General features: G+C 49.5%; 1 protein-coding gene across 4 annotated transcripts in view; it reads left to right on the forward strand.

The window, feature by feature from the left end:
- AP3S2 (adaptor-related protein complex 3, sigma 2 subunit) overlaps positions 1–16,651 on the forward strand; it is a 41,893-nt gene extending 25,242 nt beyond the window's left edge. For 3 of the 4 annotated variants that reach the window (XM_005885190.2, XM_005885189.2, XM_005885188.2), the window contains 2 exons: positions 13,350–13,457; positions 15,706–16,651. In XM_005885190.2, the coding sequence (XP_005885252.1) occupies positions 13,350–13,457; positions 15,706–15,834 (237 nt within the window). In that variant the 3' untranslated portion in view covers positions 15,835–16,651. The remainder of the gene's footprint in view (positions 1–13,349; positions 13,458–15,705) is intronic. The other variant, XM_005885191.2, reaches the window with a different exon arrangement.
- The last annotated feature ends 234 nt before the right edge of the window (positions 16,652–16,885 follow it).

Genomic DNA, 16,885 nt, shown 5'->3' on the forward strand with positions numbered 1-16,885 from the left:
TCTCTCCCCCGCCCCCCCCTCCTTCCCTTCCACTCTAATAATCAATGGAAAATATATCCTTGGCTAAGGATTTAAAGAAACAACAGACAATCCCAGGGTGTAGAATCTCGGAGTGGTAGACAGGGACTTATTCTTTGCTACCAGGGGGCACAGGTCAGGCCGGGGATGGACATGGCTCCATGCACACGGCGGCTCAGTAAAGAACCCTGACAGTTCCTGCTGCTGCTCAGTAGACCAGGCGGCTTGGGAGCAGCGTGTGCTCTCTGCACCGAGGTGAAGGGTCTGTCTGTCTCGGGAGCCAAGAATCAGTCCCTGTGTCGGGAAGGAGGTTGGTCAAGAAGACTGACTGTAATTACTCCATCAACTATAGTCATTAACTGCTTAAGTATCTGGCACCTAACGGCTACATCATGTTTTAGTTTTGGAAAAGGCATCAGTAAGGACTCTAGTTCTCCCCATTTTACAGATGAAGAAGCTGAGGTTTAGAGCCGGGACACCTGTTTCTTTAAAGCCACACCCTCGTAAGTGGCAGGGAAGTGGCTTTACAGAGAACTCTGACTCATAATAGGAATTTGTTTTTATTTTTTAAGGAAGGAATACTGTGCAGTGAATACTGTACACTTTGCTGCAGTCAGCTGTATTTATGCAAAGCCCAGAAGTGAATGATCCTTTTATCGGAGAAGAATGACTTACCAGGGCCCACAGAATAGTTAATGAGTTGCTGGGAGATTTGTCATTCCTTCCTCCATTTACCATTCGTCTGAGCCCCACCCTTCTCTGAACTTTTATAGCTTTTGTCCTTGGTCATGGCGCTTATCACAGTCTTCCTTTTATTACAGTTATTTCATGTTCCGTAGTTATTCTAAGCCCTGTGAGGTCAAGGTCCACATGCTGTCCTCATTTCTTCCTTCCAGCCCTGACCGTCCTGGGGTGGGAAGCACGTCTGACAGTAGACATGGCTGCAGGTCACATGTTCTTGGTGAAAACGAGCCAGAGCCTTGACCCTGACACACGATCTCATGTCTCGCGGGTCCAGTGGGCTCCCACGTACTGACGTAGCTTACACAGGGTCCGCTTGAGCCATTCGGCAAAAACAAAGAGAATAAAAGTTCTAAATACAGAATGATTCTGCCCACAATTCTGCTCACTCAGCGTGGGCCTGGAGTGAGTCAGGTTTGAATTGGCTCTTCTTTGCCTCTGCCCTCACGTGCCTGTCACTTGCCTGTCATAAGCATGACACGGTGCCTGGAGTGATTTTAGTGCTTGAGGATGCAGTTCAGACTTTCAATCTGTGTGGTCCCTGAATAGACCACTTTGTCTAGTGCTCAACTGGAAAGGCAAAGTAATCCTTGTCATTGGTGGAGGGAAAACGGCCGGGTTGGACTGTAGAGGTGATGTAAGGGATTCTTTTTTTCATGTAAGGGATTCTTGGCTGTGTCTACTTTCCTCTTACTTGGTGGCTTTAGGGCTTGATCTTATGTAAGATGAGGTTCCACTAGATTCACTTGTTCATTGAAAGAATGAGTGATCACATGACTGAAAGAGAAGAAAGAACATCAGGAGCTAGGGATGGGGTCTTACAGAATTTCAGGACGAGAAGACATCTGGAGAAAACGGTGGAATTGCCCAGTCTGAAGACCAAGGCAGGTCATGAAAGTGGTGCAGGAGACACTGATAGCCAGCAAGAGAGAAATAATTTATGGAACTTTACAAAGCAGGTTGCTTTCTTTGCTTTAGCGGAGCTGGCTGGGACCAGACAGCCTTGCGTGCATGAGTTCCCGAGGGCATCTCGGCATAGAGTAAATTCATTGATCACCGTTAGCAATGAGGGGCAAAGGAAAGGCTAAGTTACGGTCAGAATATTATGATGTCGAAGTCATGGGAGTGCGTAGTTCACTTTTGAGGTTTTCCTTCAGATCGTTTAATGGTGACTGGCTGTTTGATTGGACGCCTCGTGTCCTCTCCCGGGGGTGCCCGGCGCTGCTCCTCTGATGGACCTGCAAAGACACTCAGACCTTGACCCTGACACACGATCTCGTGTCTGGCGGGTCCAGTGGGCTCCCACGTACTGACTGAGCTTACACAGGGTCCGCTCGAGCCATTCGGCAAAAAGAAAGAGAATAAAAGTTCTAAATACAGAGTGGTTCTGCCCACAATTCTGCTCACTCAGCGTGGGCCTGGAGTGAGTCAGGTTTGAATTGGCTCTTCTTTGCCTCTGCCCTCACGTGCCTGTCACTTGCCTGTCATAAGCATGACACGGTGCCTGGAGTGATTTTAGTGCTTGAGGATGCAGTTCAGACTTTCAATCTGTGTGGTCCCTAAATAGACCACTTCGTCTAGTGCTCAACTGGAAAGGCAAAGTAATCCTTGTCATTGGTGGAGGGAAAATGGCCGGGTTGGACTGTAGAGGTGATGTAAGGGATTCTTTTTTTTCATGTAAGGGATTCTTAGCTGTGTCTACTTTCCTCTTACTTGGTGGCTTTAGGGCTTGATCTTATGTAAGATGAGGTTCCACTAGATTCACTTGTTCATTGAAAGAATGAGTGATCACATGACTGAAAGAGAAGAAAGAACATCAGGAGCTAGGGATGGGGTCTTACAGAATTTCAGGACGAGAAGACATCTGGAGAAAACGGTGGAATTGCCCAGTCTGAAGACCAAGGCAGGTCATGAAAGTGGTGCAGGAGACACTGATAGCCAGCAAGAGAGAAATAATTTATGGAACTTTACAAAGCAGGTTGCTTTCTTTGCTTTAGCGGAGCTGGCTGGGACCAGGCAGCCCTGCGTGCGCGGTTCCCGAGGGCATCTCAGCATAGAGTAAATTCATTGATCACCGTTAGCAATGAGGGGCAAAGGAAAAGCTAAGTTACGGTCAGAATATTATGATGTCAAAGTCATGGGAGTGCGTAGTACACTTTTGAGGTTTTCCTTCAAATCGTTTAATGGTGACTGGACGTTTGATTGGACGCATCATGTCCTCTCCCGGGGGTGCCCGGCGCTGCTCCTCTGATGGACCTGCAAAGACACTCAGCCCACAGCGGTTGACTGTAATGACCATGTGTTCATTTGTGGACCCGTGAGATAAAGGGTGAGCCATGGGGACAGGCAGTCCGTGGCGTGACTTAAAACACAGATAAAACGTTGGACTTTGGAACCAAAGTGGGGGTAGGAGAGAAGGCTGATGTGCCAGGTTTCTGGAGGGTGTTTTTACGCCCTCTTCCTCTTTCATTTTTTTTTCGAGAATGGATCACTTGGGAACTAGAGATTGACTCTGGACCAGGGTGACTCAAATAATTTCCTCTTCCCCGTCACTGCTCCGTCCTCTTAAAGTGTCCCCTGTCCTCTTCCTTGGCTTATTCGCAAACCACCGCACCCTCTGCAGGGACTACAGGTGTTACGTACCCCAGCTGACCAGGACTTCCCCCTCCTTACGCTCGGGAGCCCTTTCCTAGGAATTAAGTCACTAAGGGGTAGAGAAACCTTATCACCTTAGCTTTTTATAATGGTAGACTAGATCTTTATTTATTTATTTATTTATTTAATATCCTCACCCGAGGATATTTTTCCATTGATTTTCAGAGAGAGGGAAAGACAGACAGAAATACCGATGTGAGAGAAACACATCAATTGGTTGCCTCCTGCACGAGCCTCAACCAGGGCCCAGCCGGGGAGGAGCCTGCAACCAAGGTACATGCCCTTGACCGGAATCGAACCCGGGACCCTATGGTCCACAGGCTGACGCTCTATCCACTGAGCCACACCGACTAGGGCTGGACTAGATATGTTATTAGTGTTTACCACTTCTTTTTTAAAACTTGAGTCTTGCAGTATCGGCATCCTCACATTTCAGTACAAGCACTGTGCTTATGCTCTTAAATGATTTGTTTTATTGTCTTCGGTGCAGTGACAACGGTTTTAAGAAAGGTCGGAGAGTCCGCATCGGTGATGTGAACCTTGTTTGTGGTACAACGGGCTTTTGTCCCCCAATGAAAAACACCCCAGGAGGGGTTGATCTAGTCTAGAGGCTTCTGTGGGGGGTGAGTGAGCTTGGGTTGTGGTGTGTGTTAATGTGCCCCTGGTGTCTCGCAAGATCTTACCCGCCCTCTGCCCATGGCGTTCCGCTTGATGGGTTCCTGCCATCCCCGTATCGGACCACATTTTACTGTAGAAACTGTGCTATTCACGGCACTTACCTGTAGCTGCAGGGTGCCCTGTGGTACCACGTTCTAGGTAGCATTGTGGACGTGAGTCAGCTTTTATGAGCTGTGAGCATGAGGACCTTATTCTTATATCTATAGAAAAATACATTGTAAGCTTAATACTGAAGTTTATTAAAGAAATAAACTTTTAGGACATGGCCAGCTTAAGGTTTGGAGCTGTTTTTCGCTAGCGGAAAAAAGTCATGTTCTGAAAAAAAAAAAAAGATAAATAAAATATTGGAAAAGTGAAAAAAAAATCCAACTTACTCAATTAAAAAAAAGAGAGAGAGTCATGTTCGTTGTCTTCTGGCTCCAGATCATTTTGCTCCTGGTGATGGTCTCTGTTGACCTGGGATTGGACTCGGATCTTTTTTATTTTTTATTTTTTTAAATATATATTTTATTGATTTATTACAGAGAGGAAGGGAGAGGGATAGAGAGCCAGAAACATTGATGAGAGAGAAACATCCATCAGCTGCCTCCTGCACACCCCCCACTGGGGATGTGCCCGCAACCACGGTACATGCCCTTGAGCGGAATCAAACCTGGGACCCCTCAGTCTAAAGGCTGACGCTCTATCCACTGAGCCAAACTGGCTACGGCCGGACTCGGATCTTTTTTGTTTTGTTTTGTTTATTTTCTGGACTCAGAATTTTTTTGACTTCAGTGCGAAACATAAAGGGTGGCACTCTTGAAGATCCTGCAGTTCTCTGTCCTCGGGTGGGGTTGTTGACACTGCCTCTTCTCCGTCCCCAGCAGTCCCCGCGCTGTGTCCCTAAGGAGCACCTCTGTCCTTGCAGTGGGTGACACTGGTCTTTCCTTCTGTCCATCCTGACACAAAACCAGCAAGCTCGTCGTGACCCCCTTTCTCTGTGGAGGTGAAGTCTGGCCCAGGCAGGAGCACGTGTTTCTCTGAGTTGTGTACGTGGCAATAACAGCCACACAGGTAGGGTTTTTATTAAACTCAGGGACGGGATAGGGAGCCAGGCCCACTCGGAAGGCCTGTCTCCTCAAAATCAGGACTTTTGAACCACACGAGCCTCTTTCATCCATTGTGCCAGCGTCTATGAAGTTCTGCTGTTGCCAAGCACAGGGCTCAGCACTGGGGACCCAGAGATGAATGTGTACAGGACCTGCCCGCAGAGAAAATCAAGGTGGAGGAGAAGAGACAGACCAAGGGCAGTGCCCTGAACTGAAGACCCGATGGCAATGCATACGGCACAGCGATGTCACTGAGAAGGGGCGATCCTCTCGGCCTGTCCTCGGCCTTTCTTGAGTTTGCTCGGCCCAAATCTTGGGTGCTCAGCACCTCGGATCCTGGAAGACTGTCTCCGATTGGTGCAGAGCTGCTTAGCAGGATCAGGTCGGGAGGGTGAGGACTGGCAATGGCGGCAGAGCCGGCTGCGCTGCCAGCCCTCGAACCAGTTTGCAGAAGCGCTCTCTTTGCATCAGGAGGTCGCAGCAGGTGAGACGGCCACGTGACTCCTCTGATGGCTCTCAGTGTGGCTGTTCCCTTTCTGTGCAGCTCACAGTGGGGCTGCGGGCCGGGCCTTGCTTGGCACAGAGCCTCTGATTCGAGCTCCTCAGAACAGGAGGGTCACACCCTGCACAGTCCCAGAGCTGGGCCTGGGCACTGGCCTCTTCGGCACTCACTGGATTTCCCCTCTTTCCTCTGTTAATACAGTAAAGCCCTGGGCCCGAACTCCTAGCTCTCCATTTAAATATATATATTTTATTTTTTTATTTTTATTGATTTCAGAGAGGAAGGGAGAGAGAGAGAGAAACATCAACGATGAGAGAGAATCATGGATCAGCTTTGCTATGTGAGATTGGGAACTTTGATCCACCTCTTTAGGACACTGGTCTGTTACATTCCCATTTATTCTTGAATACCATCAGTGACAGGAAACTTACTAGCTAAATATCAATTACAATATGGAATTTGAAGCTTTTTTCCTACTCTATTACATAAAAACTGACTAGTCTCTATTGCATTTGGGTAGCTATTTTTATACCTTTGCATGGAAAGTATTGGTTCACTGGGTTAAGCAGATATTCCAAATATTGACACATTTCATTGTAAAATATCAAACAAATCACAATCATCATTAACATCACCACTGAGCTCATCCAAAATGTTTTTAAATGTTGTTAATCAGTCAAGATCAGGGTGGGTTAAACAAGTTTTCCTAATTTCAATGTTCTTAAAATTTTTCATTGATAACAAATATTGTCAGTTGTTTTCCTGTGACATGCAACATTTAGTTTTCAAAAGATGTCACCAAATACTTAAGCTGAATAACCTCAGTTTTGCCTCCAGTTCTTCTTTCAAGTAAACACTGTTCTATAAAAAACAAGTTGCTAGTTCAGCTTGCAACTCAAATGGCTGTCCGTGTGTATTTCTAAGAAGCACCCACAGCATTTCTGATGGAAGCAGACACTCTTTATGCTTAGTGAATATTTAAACCTAATGAACTAGCCCTAACTGGTTAGGCTGAGTGAATAAAGCATCGGCCTGAGGATGGCAGGGTCCTGGGTTCAATTCTGGTCAAGGGCACACCTCAGTTGCAGGCTCCTCCCTGGCCCGGGCCCTGGTTGGGGCGCATGCAGGAGGCAGCCAATCGATGTGTTTCTCTCACATCAATATTTCTCTGTCTTTCCCTCTCTCTTCCACTCTCTAAAAAAATCAATGGAAAAATATCCTCCAGTGAGGATTTAAAAAAATATATTTTTTCTCTGTTGCCTTCCCCTTCCATCAAGATAACCTGTGGTTTATTGGGGTTATCGTAATCTTTATGTTCAGATGAAACTCTTCCTGGTTGTGATTATTCCTGGATCAAATTGCTGGTGCATTTGCCAAGAGCTAAGGAATCAGTGGCACTCTTGTTCTCTGAACAAACACTTTGGAATGAATTTTGCTGGTGTCATTGTTTTAGGTGGTTGCTGAAATAGCAGAATGTTGTGAATTGTTATTAATTGGTAGTTCATATGTGTTCAGTGCCCGCTGTGTGTGGCTGGGTTAGGGCTCTCGAGGACCTTGACCTCTCCTACTTCTGTGGTTTTGTTGTTGTTTTTCAGTCCTTACCTGAGGATGTTGTTCCATTGATTTTTAGGGAGAGGGAAAGGCAGAGAGAAACATCGATGTGAGAGCGACACATCGACTGGTTGCCTCCTGCACACGCCCTGATCAGGGCCGGGGCCAGGGAGGAGCCTACAACCAAGGTATGTGCCCTTGACCAGAATTGAACCTGGAACCCTTTTGTCCACAGGCTAACACTATCCACTGAGCCACACGGGCTAAGGCTACTTGTGGGGTTTTTATTGCCACCTTCACGACTCAGATTTCAGATTTCCCTTTCCCCTGCCTCCCTTTGTCATGTTGGTCCTTTAACTCTCGGGGCCCTCTGAGGTGTTTACCCACATTTCTCTTGACCTCAAGATCACTCCTTCAGTCCACGGCTGTCATTGGACAGAACCAGGCTTTGTGATTTGACTGGCTGACTGCCTTCTCCCCACACCTGTGCTTGGCAACCTCTGACTTTCGCAAGTTCCCTTGATCTCCACTCAGAGAACGATGCCCATGTTCAGTGGAAGAGGTCTCCCCGACTTGTCAGGGGGACACAGGCCGCTGGGCGACTGTTCCCTTGTGGCCTGACCTTGCTTATTTACACCACGAGAGACTGTGTCCACCCAAGGTCAGTGTGACTGACGTGTTCAGACCTGCTGATGCCACTTACACTGGTATTGTAATCATGTCATTCACTTAATAATAGCCAGGTAAGCCATGCGTGAGAAACGAGAATTTGTCCCATGAAAACAAAGGTGAGCGCTCTGGCAAGGCCAGGTCCCTGGAAAAGGAAATGACGTGGAATTAGGTTTGGACAAGGAACCTTGAAGATGAGGGATGGGCCTGAGCTGGTTTGGCTCAGTGGACAGAGCGTCAGCCTGCGGACTAAAGGGTCCCGGGTTCAGTTCCAGTCAAGGGCACATGCCAGGGTTGCGGGCTCGATCCCCAGTAGGGGGCGTGCAGGAGGCAGCCGATCCATGATTCTCTCTCATCATTGATGTTTTCATCTCTCTCCCCCTCTCCCTTCCTCTCTGAAGTCAATAAAAATATTTTTTTTAAAAGATGAGAGGTAGGGGCCTAAAAAACCTACAAGGGTTCTGTACTGAATGCTTCACTGGACTCTGAGTTCTCCCTGTTCAGGGAAACTGGAAATTGTAGGGGATGCATTATTACGGGTGGTTATGCAAGAAAAATAGCATAGAACGCATCAGCCAAAAAGATCCTGTTGGCCCTAAATCAAAAGTTCGGTGGCTCTGAAGAAACTGTTCATAGCAAATGATTGTGGGCTTGGACGTGAGGGAAGTCACAATAAAAGTCATAATGCCCGTTTTTTTCTTTTTTTTAAAATATATTTTATTGATTTTTTACAGAGAGGAAGGGAGAGGGATAGAGAGTTAGAAACATCGATGAGCGAGGAACATTGATCAGCTGCCTCCTGCACATCTCCTACTGGGGTTGTGCCTGCAACCAAGGTAGATGCCCTTGACCAGAATCGAACCTAGGACCCTTGAGTCCACTCTATCCACTGAGCCAAACCGGTCAGGGCATGCCCGTTTCTTTATAACATGAGTTGGTTTTAAGTGCTATCCATTGGCTCTCAGCCATTGAGGATGGGGAATCGTTACTGTTATTCTATATCTACTGCCCTCCTGTTCTCCCCTGTGTCTTCCTAATGTTGGTGCCTTGTCAGGGCACAGCACTGACATTCTGTCATCACTCTCATTGTAGGGGATGCATTACGGGTGAACGTTATGCAAGAAAAATAGCATAGAACTCGTCAGCCAAAAAGGTCCTGTTGGCCCTAAATCAAAAGTTCGGTGGCTCTGAAAATACTGTTCGTAGCAAATGATTGCGGGCTTGGACGTGAGGGAAGTCACAATAACAGTCATAACGCCCGTTTCTTTTTTTTTTTCTTTTTTTAAATGTATTTTATTGATTTTTTTACAGAGAGGAAGGGAGAGGGATAGAGAGTTAGAAACATCCATGAGAGAGAAACGTCCATCAGCTGCCTCCTGCACACACCCTACTGGGGATGTGCCCGCAACCAAGGTCCATGCCCTTGACCAGAATCGAACCTGGGACCCTTGAGTCCGCAGGCCGACGCTCTATCCACTGAGCCAAACCGTAAGGGCATGCCCGTTTCTTTATAACATGAGTTGTTGGTTTTAAGTGCTATCCATCGGCTCTCAGCCATTGAGGATGGGGAATCGTTACTGCTATTCTATCTACTGCCCTCCTGTTCTCCCCTGTGTCTTCCTAATGTTGGTGCCTTGTCAGGGCACAGCACTGACATTCTGTCATCACTCTCACCGCCTTTGGTCTTAGTCCTCCCAGTATGTGGACTCACTGCTCACCACCCATCCTGCCGGCAGTTTTCCAGTCACCCCCGGCTGCCAGAAGTGCGTCCTGTAGACCCTCCAGAAAGACCCGTGGGAGCAGTGGTTCCCGCTGTATCACTCTTGGTTGATGATCAACGCAGTGTAAAATGCTCTGGTCATACTTTTTCTCCTTGGGCATTTTGTAGGTATTGCTCCTTTTTCTGCTAGAATTTTACTGTGGAAATTTTCAAGATTTGCCCCTCCTTTTTTTTTTTATCCTCACCGAGGATATGTTTATCGATTGAGAGAGAGAGAGAGAGAGAGAGAGAGAAACATCGATGTCAGTTGCCTCTTATATATGCCCTGACTGGGATTCGAACCCACAGCCTTTTGGTGTGTGGGATGATGCTCCAACCGACTGAGCCACCCAGCCAGGGCAGATACTGCCCCTCTAAGTGATTTGATCTCTTGCCCGGTTGCGGAAGTCCAGTCGTCTTGCCCACAAGGTCTGGCGCTGCCTGTGGAGGGTCAGTTTTCCCTGGGACCCACGGTGTCCTTTGGCATGTAGCTCCTCTCGTATCCCAGCTACGCCCTCAGGTCTATCTTTATTGAATCTTTATGAACAAGTCGCTGTATGTTTATGGAATCTTTATGAACAAGTCATTGTATATTTATGGAATCTTTATGAACAATTTGCTATGTATTTATGGAATCTTTATGAACAATTCGCTATATATTTATGGAATCTTTATGAACAAGTCGCTATATATTTGTCCATTTTAGTTTTGGGCATGTGTTGCGTCTCCTTAGCTGTCTTCTGTAACTTGTTTTCTCTCTGTTCCTTTCAACTATTTTTTTCTTTGTTTCAGTTTACTTGCTGTTTTTCATTGCTCTCCTTTTTCGCTCCTTACTGTGTGAGCAGCAGCTCTCCTCCCTGTCTTTCCTTGCGCGTCCACCTTCATTTCTGCACGTTTTTCTGAACTGTGCTGGTGGGCGTCTTCTTACCTCCCTGCTGATCCCATAAGCTCTTGCTTGCATCTCTGCTTTGAGCTCTTGCTTCCGAGTTTTCTTTTTTTTTAAATTTTGCAAAATATTTTATGACAATTTTATCTGCCCCGCGGCAGTGTTTTCCCAAGGTGTAGTGTGAGTCTGCCTCTTTGCTTTCCTGTTTCTTTCCTCATTGGTTCTTGTGAGTCTTTATATAAGTCCTTTTTTTATAACTCGTCTTTAAGTAGGTGAGTTTTCAGGGGCCGGCTGTTTGCAGAATGCTTGGTTGGGGAGGTGTCAAGTCTGTGTTCCCGGCTCGCGGCAGTTCTCACGGTGTGGGATTCTGGGTGAGTTCCCTTACCTGTGTTCTCTCCAGCCAACAGAGGCAGGCACCGTGCGCTTGCCCACAGTGCACGCCTGTCGTTTCTGCAGCCCCAGAGACCGGCTCTGGGAGGCAAACAGAGCTTGCACGTGTGGTTTCTCATTTCGCCTCAGCTCCAGCTCCAAGGAAGCTCTGTTGTCCAAAAACGAGGAATCTGTTTGCTCCCAGAGGGTGTGCCCCCTACCTCCAGGAAGTGGATTTGTGCCGTTTCTCTGAGCTTCCCAGCCTGTGTTCTCTCTCCGTAGCATCCTTTCATCCTTTCGTGCTCTGAAGGAGAGGAGCCCTTGCATTGAGCTCCCTGCTTTTGGGGGCCTGGACTTCTTCCTAGTGTTGTTGAAAGTGGAGTTTGCATTTTTATTTATTTCTCCTTTTTGCACTTTGCACTAATGCACTTTGAATAGCATTTAAAAGTTACAAGTTCATGATGCAGTGTTCAAATCAGAAGTCTTAACTGCTGTTGTCTATTAGCCAATGGCTGGTCCTGTATTAGGCCTTTCATACCTTCTCCAGGAAGCCTCCCACCACACTGCCACCCGCCTTCTAAGCACAAGGAATACGCTGCTCAGACTTCCAAAAGGCCTGTCACTCAGTGCGCCTGCTCTGCCCGGGGCACTGTTCGGGCCTTGGGGATAAAGCGTGGAAAAATTCCTACAAGATCCTTAGCACAGCAAAGGCAAGTCTTAAGCGATTCCATGTGGACGAGGGATGAGCAGAGGGAAGGCATTTGGGATTTCGAGGAAGTGTGGTGGGAAGGGTAGACTGTGAGCTCTGTGGCCAGGCCGCCTCGATTCAGCGCTCAGTTCTGCTGCGAATACATGTGACACTGGGAGGTTCCATGTGTCCGTTTTCTCATCTATAAAATGAAGATTGCATTGTCTTGGGTGGATGTTGTGATATTAAAATAAGTCGCATATTGCCCTAGCCGGTTTGGTTCAGTGGATAGAGCGTCGGCCTGCGGACCAAAGGGTTCCGGGTTCGATTCCGGTCAAGGGCATGTACCTTGGTTGCAGGCTCCTCCCTGGCCTGGGCCCTGGTTTGGGCTCCTGCAGGAGGCAACCAATCCATGTGTTTCTCTCACATTGATGTTTCTCTCTGCCTTTCCCTCTCTCTTCTACTCTCTCTAAAAATCAATGGAAAAATATCCTCGGGTGAGGATTAAAAAATAATAATAAAAATAAAAGATACTTTTAAATAAAATAAAATAAGTCGCATATACAGTGCTCAGCAGGTAGTGGATGTTCCGCAGGTACTGCTTCTCCGTGAAGACGGTGCACTAAACAAACGGGTGAATGCTAGGAGGATAGGTGTGGAGACCTGTTATTTTTTATTGTGGTGAAATTTACCCAACGTGAAGTTTACCGTCTTCGTTTCCAAGTGCAGCTCAGCAGTATTAGGTGCGTTCGCTGTCTTGTGCATCCATCTCAGCACTCTTTTCATCCTGCAGAACTGAAACTCTGCCCATCAAACAGCAACCCCCCATGCCTGCCTTCCCCCAGCTCCTGGCAGCCACATTCTACTTCTGCCTCCATGATTTTGACCACTAGGTGCCTCATAGAAATGGAATCATACCCTGTTTGTCCTTTGGTGTCTGGCTTATTTCACTCAGCTTCGTGTCTTTAAGGTTCATCCATGTTGTAGCAGGTGTGAGAATTTTCTTCCTTTTTAAGGCTGAATTATAGTCCATTGTATGACTATGCCACATCTTGTTTATCCACTCATCTATGGATGGATGTCGATGAATGATGATGATGTAATGAACGCCGTCATTATCTATTTAGGTTCCACTGTGTGTGGGCACCAGGTTATCCTGTTCAGTCTTTGCCACCATCCCGGAAGCATTGAAAGGATAGTGTGGCCCTGACCGGTTTGGCTCAGTGGATAGAGTGTCGGCCCGTGGACTGAAGGGTCCCAGGTTCGATTCTAATCAAGGGCATGCATCTTGGTTGCGGGCTCTATCGATGTTGCGGCTGATCAATGTTTCTCTCTCATTGATGTTTCTAACTCTCTATCCCTCTCCCTTCCTCTCTGTAGAAATCAGTAAAATATATTTTAAAAAAGAAAAAAGAAAGGCTAGCGTGCCCAGGTTTACAAGCTAACAACAGAGCGGAATTTAACCAGGGTCTGCCCGGCCTCAGAGCCCGTGCTCTCAGCACCGCCTCCCTGCCTTGAGTGTGGCCAGGCACCTCTACCCCTGCTCCTGGGGGATTCGTGTGTGACGTGTGCGCACGAGGGAAGCCCCTGTGGCCTCCCTTGAGAGGTGGATGACCCAGGGGCTTCGTGTCTGTTCGGGGGCCGGTGTCCCGTCCCACGGCCCTGCCGCTGCAGGAGCGCCCGCGAGGCTCCCACGCTAACTGCCCAGAGTGCTCTGACCCTTCTCATGTCTGCTCCCCCTCTAGGTGCACTACATCCTGCAGGAGGTGGTGATGGGAGGGATGGTGTTGGAAACAAACATGAATGAAATCGTGGCTCAGATTGAAGCTCAGAACAGGCTGGAGAAATCGGAGGTGAGCGCACAGCTGTCCTGGCCCGTGTGTGCCTGGGGAATGTTTTACACTCCTTTCTTCCTTGAGTCCATGAAAGCTCATTGATTTGAAGGCCAGGTAAGAAGGAGGCAAAAGGTGTGCATGGAAAAGCCAGATAGCACCGGAAGGCAAGCAGCTGCAGGGGACTGTGGCCTATGTTTGTGGCTTGTAATTCTTCCTCTCAAAGCCACACGTTCAGGGCCCAGCACCCCTTCTCCAGTTGCAGTGTGGTTTCCTAGTTTGTGTGCCAGAGGAGTCTGATCTCCCAGCAGCCATTTCTCGCGGTGTCTTTCAGACCTCAGGGTCGCCAATGTCCGTATTTACAGTTACAGCCTTATAACAAGCTACAGGAGCGATCGAGCTGGGTTTGAAAATAACATGCCCCAGTCCACCCCCACGTGGTGCAGATGCTCCCAGGAAGTCTGTCCAGTCCCCACTGGGCCCCTCCATCACCTTCATCCGCCTGGCAGGGGCCCACCTTCACACGCTGCGAAATCGCGGGGCAAATGACCGCTTTAATTTCCCCGGTGTCGGAGGCAGCTTCCTTGCTTTGGGTAACAGAACTTGATCTTGCGAAACCAGGAATTCTTGTTTCTGTGAGGACTGGCAGTCCTGCTGAGGAAGCTTTTCCAGACCACAGCTATTGTGGCAACCGTAGTTCTAGAAATGCAGTCTGGGACGGTTCCAGGAATAGTAAGTGACTCAGAGGCGAGCGGGCTGGGAACCAGAAGACACGGAGACTTGCGGGGAGAGGGTGGAACCGAGGGTGAAATGGGACTCAGGATCTAGGAGGCAGACGATGAGGAGGAAATGGTTTTGAGTCTTTGTCAGTCTACTCCCCTCCTCTCTGCGCAGCAGGCGAGAGCCTGGAGGGTGAAGGTGACCGTAGGTGCCTTGACTGTTTGGGTCTGTGACCAGTCCCTGCGGGTGTGGGTCCACCGACCTCCCGCTGGTCCTTCCTCCCATCTGGCTGCCCATGATGTTGCGAAAGCCTGTTCTTTTCCATCTCACATTCTTAGTTGGCAAGCAGGTGCCCTAAGCGGTGACATTCGTTTTCCTTTAAAAAATTTCCCCGTGACTGCACTTGTTTATAAGAGTCCTCAGTCTCCTGAGGAAAGGGTTTTGCTTTGTTTTGTAACCTGAAAAGTGCCTGCTACCGAGTGTGACTTAGTTAAACCATCTTGGATTATTTCTGCAAGCAGTTATCGAGCACCGACCGTGGGCCAGGCATGTGAGGTGCTGGGGCTGTAAAGCTGCCTTCAGGAGCTCAGGGTCTGGACCCCTATTACCGTAGCGCCAGGTCACCTGAAGATTATTTTGTTGGCTGGCTTCGAGGACAGGGGGGAGGCAAAGCTTGCCTTGTGTGTGCTCAGGCTGGACATTTAAAAATGTATATGCACACACGCGCGCGCGCGCACACACACACACACACACACACACACACTAGAGGCCCAGTGCATGAAATTTGTGCACTGAGGGGGGGGGCTGTCCCTCAGCCCAACCTGCACCCTCTCCAATCTGGGACCCCTCGGGGGATGTCTGACTGCCTGCCGGTTTAGGCCCGATCCCACAGGCAGTCGGACATCCCTCTCACAATCCGGGACTGCTGACTCCCAACCACTCGCCTGCCTACCTGCCTGATTGCCCCTAACCACTTCTGCCTGCCAGCCTGATCACCCCCTAACCACTCCCCTGCCAGCCTGATCGATGCCTAACTGCTCCCCTGTCGGCCCGGTTGCCCCCAACTGCCCTCCCCTGCTGGCCTGATCGCCCACAACTGCCCTCCCCTGCCAGCCATCTTATGGCTATGGGCGCCACCATCTTTGAGGGCAGGGCAGTCAATTAGCATATTCCCTCCTATTGGCTAAGGGTGCCATTATCTTTGCAACGGTGTGAGGGTCAATTAGCATATTCCCTCTTTATTAGATAGGATATATTGATTTCAGAGAGGAAGGGAGAGGGAGAGAGAGAGAAACATCAATGATGAGAGAGAATCATTGATCGGCTGCCTCCTGCATGCCCCCTACTGAGGCTCGAGCCCGCAACCCAGGCATGTGCCCTGATCGGGAATCAAACTGTGACCTCCTAGTTCATGGGTCAACACTCAACCACTGAGCCACGCCGGCCGGGCCAGGCTGAACATTGTTGAGACCTCCGTCACTGGGTTTTCTGAGCATTAAGTCCGCGGTACCGAGGGTTTGTCTCATTCCCACCTCTCGTTTCTCCCCAGGGCGGCCTCTCGGCAGCCCCCGCCCGGGCCGTGTCTGCTGTGAAAAACATGAACCTGCCCGAGATCCCTCGGAACATCAACATCGGTGACCTCAACATCAAAGTCCCCAACCTGTCCCAGTTTGTCTGAGGGGTGAAGGCTCGGCTGAACTGGAGGCCTTGAGATCAGCAGAGCCAAGCCAGTCCCACGACAGAACCCACCTGCGCCTGGGAGACAAGCCTCGGACCTGACTCGCTGCCGGGGAGCGGGAGGGGAGCCCTGTGTCACTGTGGAGTGCTCCGTTCTCACGTGTACAGCCTGGGCGGTCTCTGACGCACGTGGCCACTGCAGATGTGAGGGGGCCCTGGCTCCCCTAGTGGGGGGATCAGTGTGTCCAAGTCACTCGCCCCCTCTCCCTCCCACATGCAGCCGTTCCCAGGGTTTGGGGTATTATTGAGAGGCCCACCCGCTTCCCAGGACCCCCACTAGGACCTTGTCCGACTGGAGTCTTCTTCCTTAGCAGCATGAGGCGTCTGGTCCAGTCGCATGTGCTTTTGCCGGTGAGGTGCCACGGCTGGCAAACGGCTGCCCTTCAGCTCTGGGATGTGGTGAGTGGCAGGCAAGGGCCTGCTGGCTCTGCTAGCTTGTCAGCCCAGAGTCTTTTCGTGCGGCCACGCTTTCTGGTTACCTTCCTGCAGAGTACATCGCCCCTGCCATTGTCCTGGCTCTGCCCGCACAGGCCAGACCATGAGCCTGGTGCGTGCCCACCACATTCCTGCTAACTGGGGGAGCACCCCCACACGGCATCTCTCCAGCCCAGCCAGAGGTGTCCCCTGTCAAAGGGGAGAGGTTTTGTGTCTGTAGAAGCTAAAGGCAGCATATGGAGCATCTCAGAGTTACTACTCTTTCTGGGTTTAAAATACATTGTCCTCACGAGGAGCAGACGGGTCCGTTGCTGTGTTATGAATGATGAGTCTTTCTCCGGATGGGAAGCCCACGGCCATCCGAACCAGCTGGAGCATGAGAGCCTGGGCCGGGGCCTGGGTGGGGGCACGGGAAGCGGCTGGCTGAGAGTGGTGGCTGCAGCGTCTTCCACCCCCTGTACGAGGGTCCTCCCTGAGCTCTGTGTATGGGCACACCTTGTTCCCGCAGGCGACGTTCTCGCAGAGCTAGCTTTGGGAACCTGTACACAGGGACCTGT

Source organism: Myotis brandtii, unplaced genomic scaffold, assembly GCF_000412655.1.
Source record: "Myotis brandtii unplaced genomic scaffold, ASM41265v1 scaffold897, whole genome shotgun sequence".
Lineage (NCBI taxonomy): Eukaryota > Metazoa > Chordata > Mammalia > Chiroptera > Vespertilionidae > Myotis > Myotis brandtii.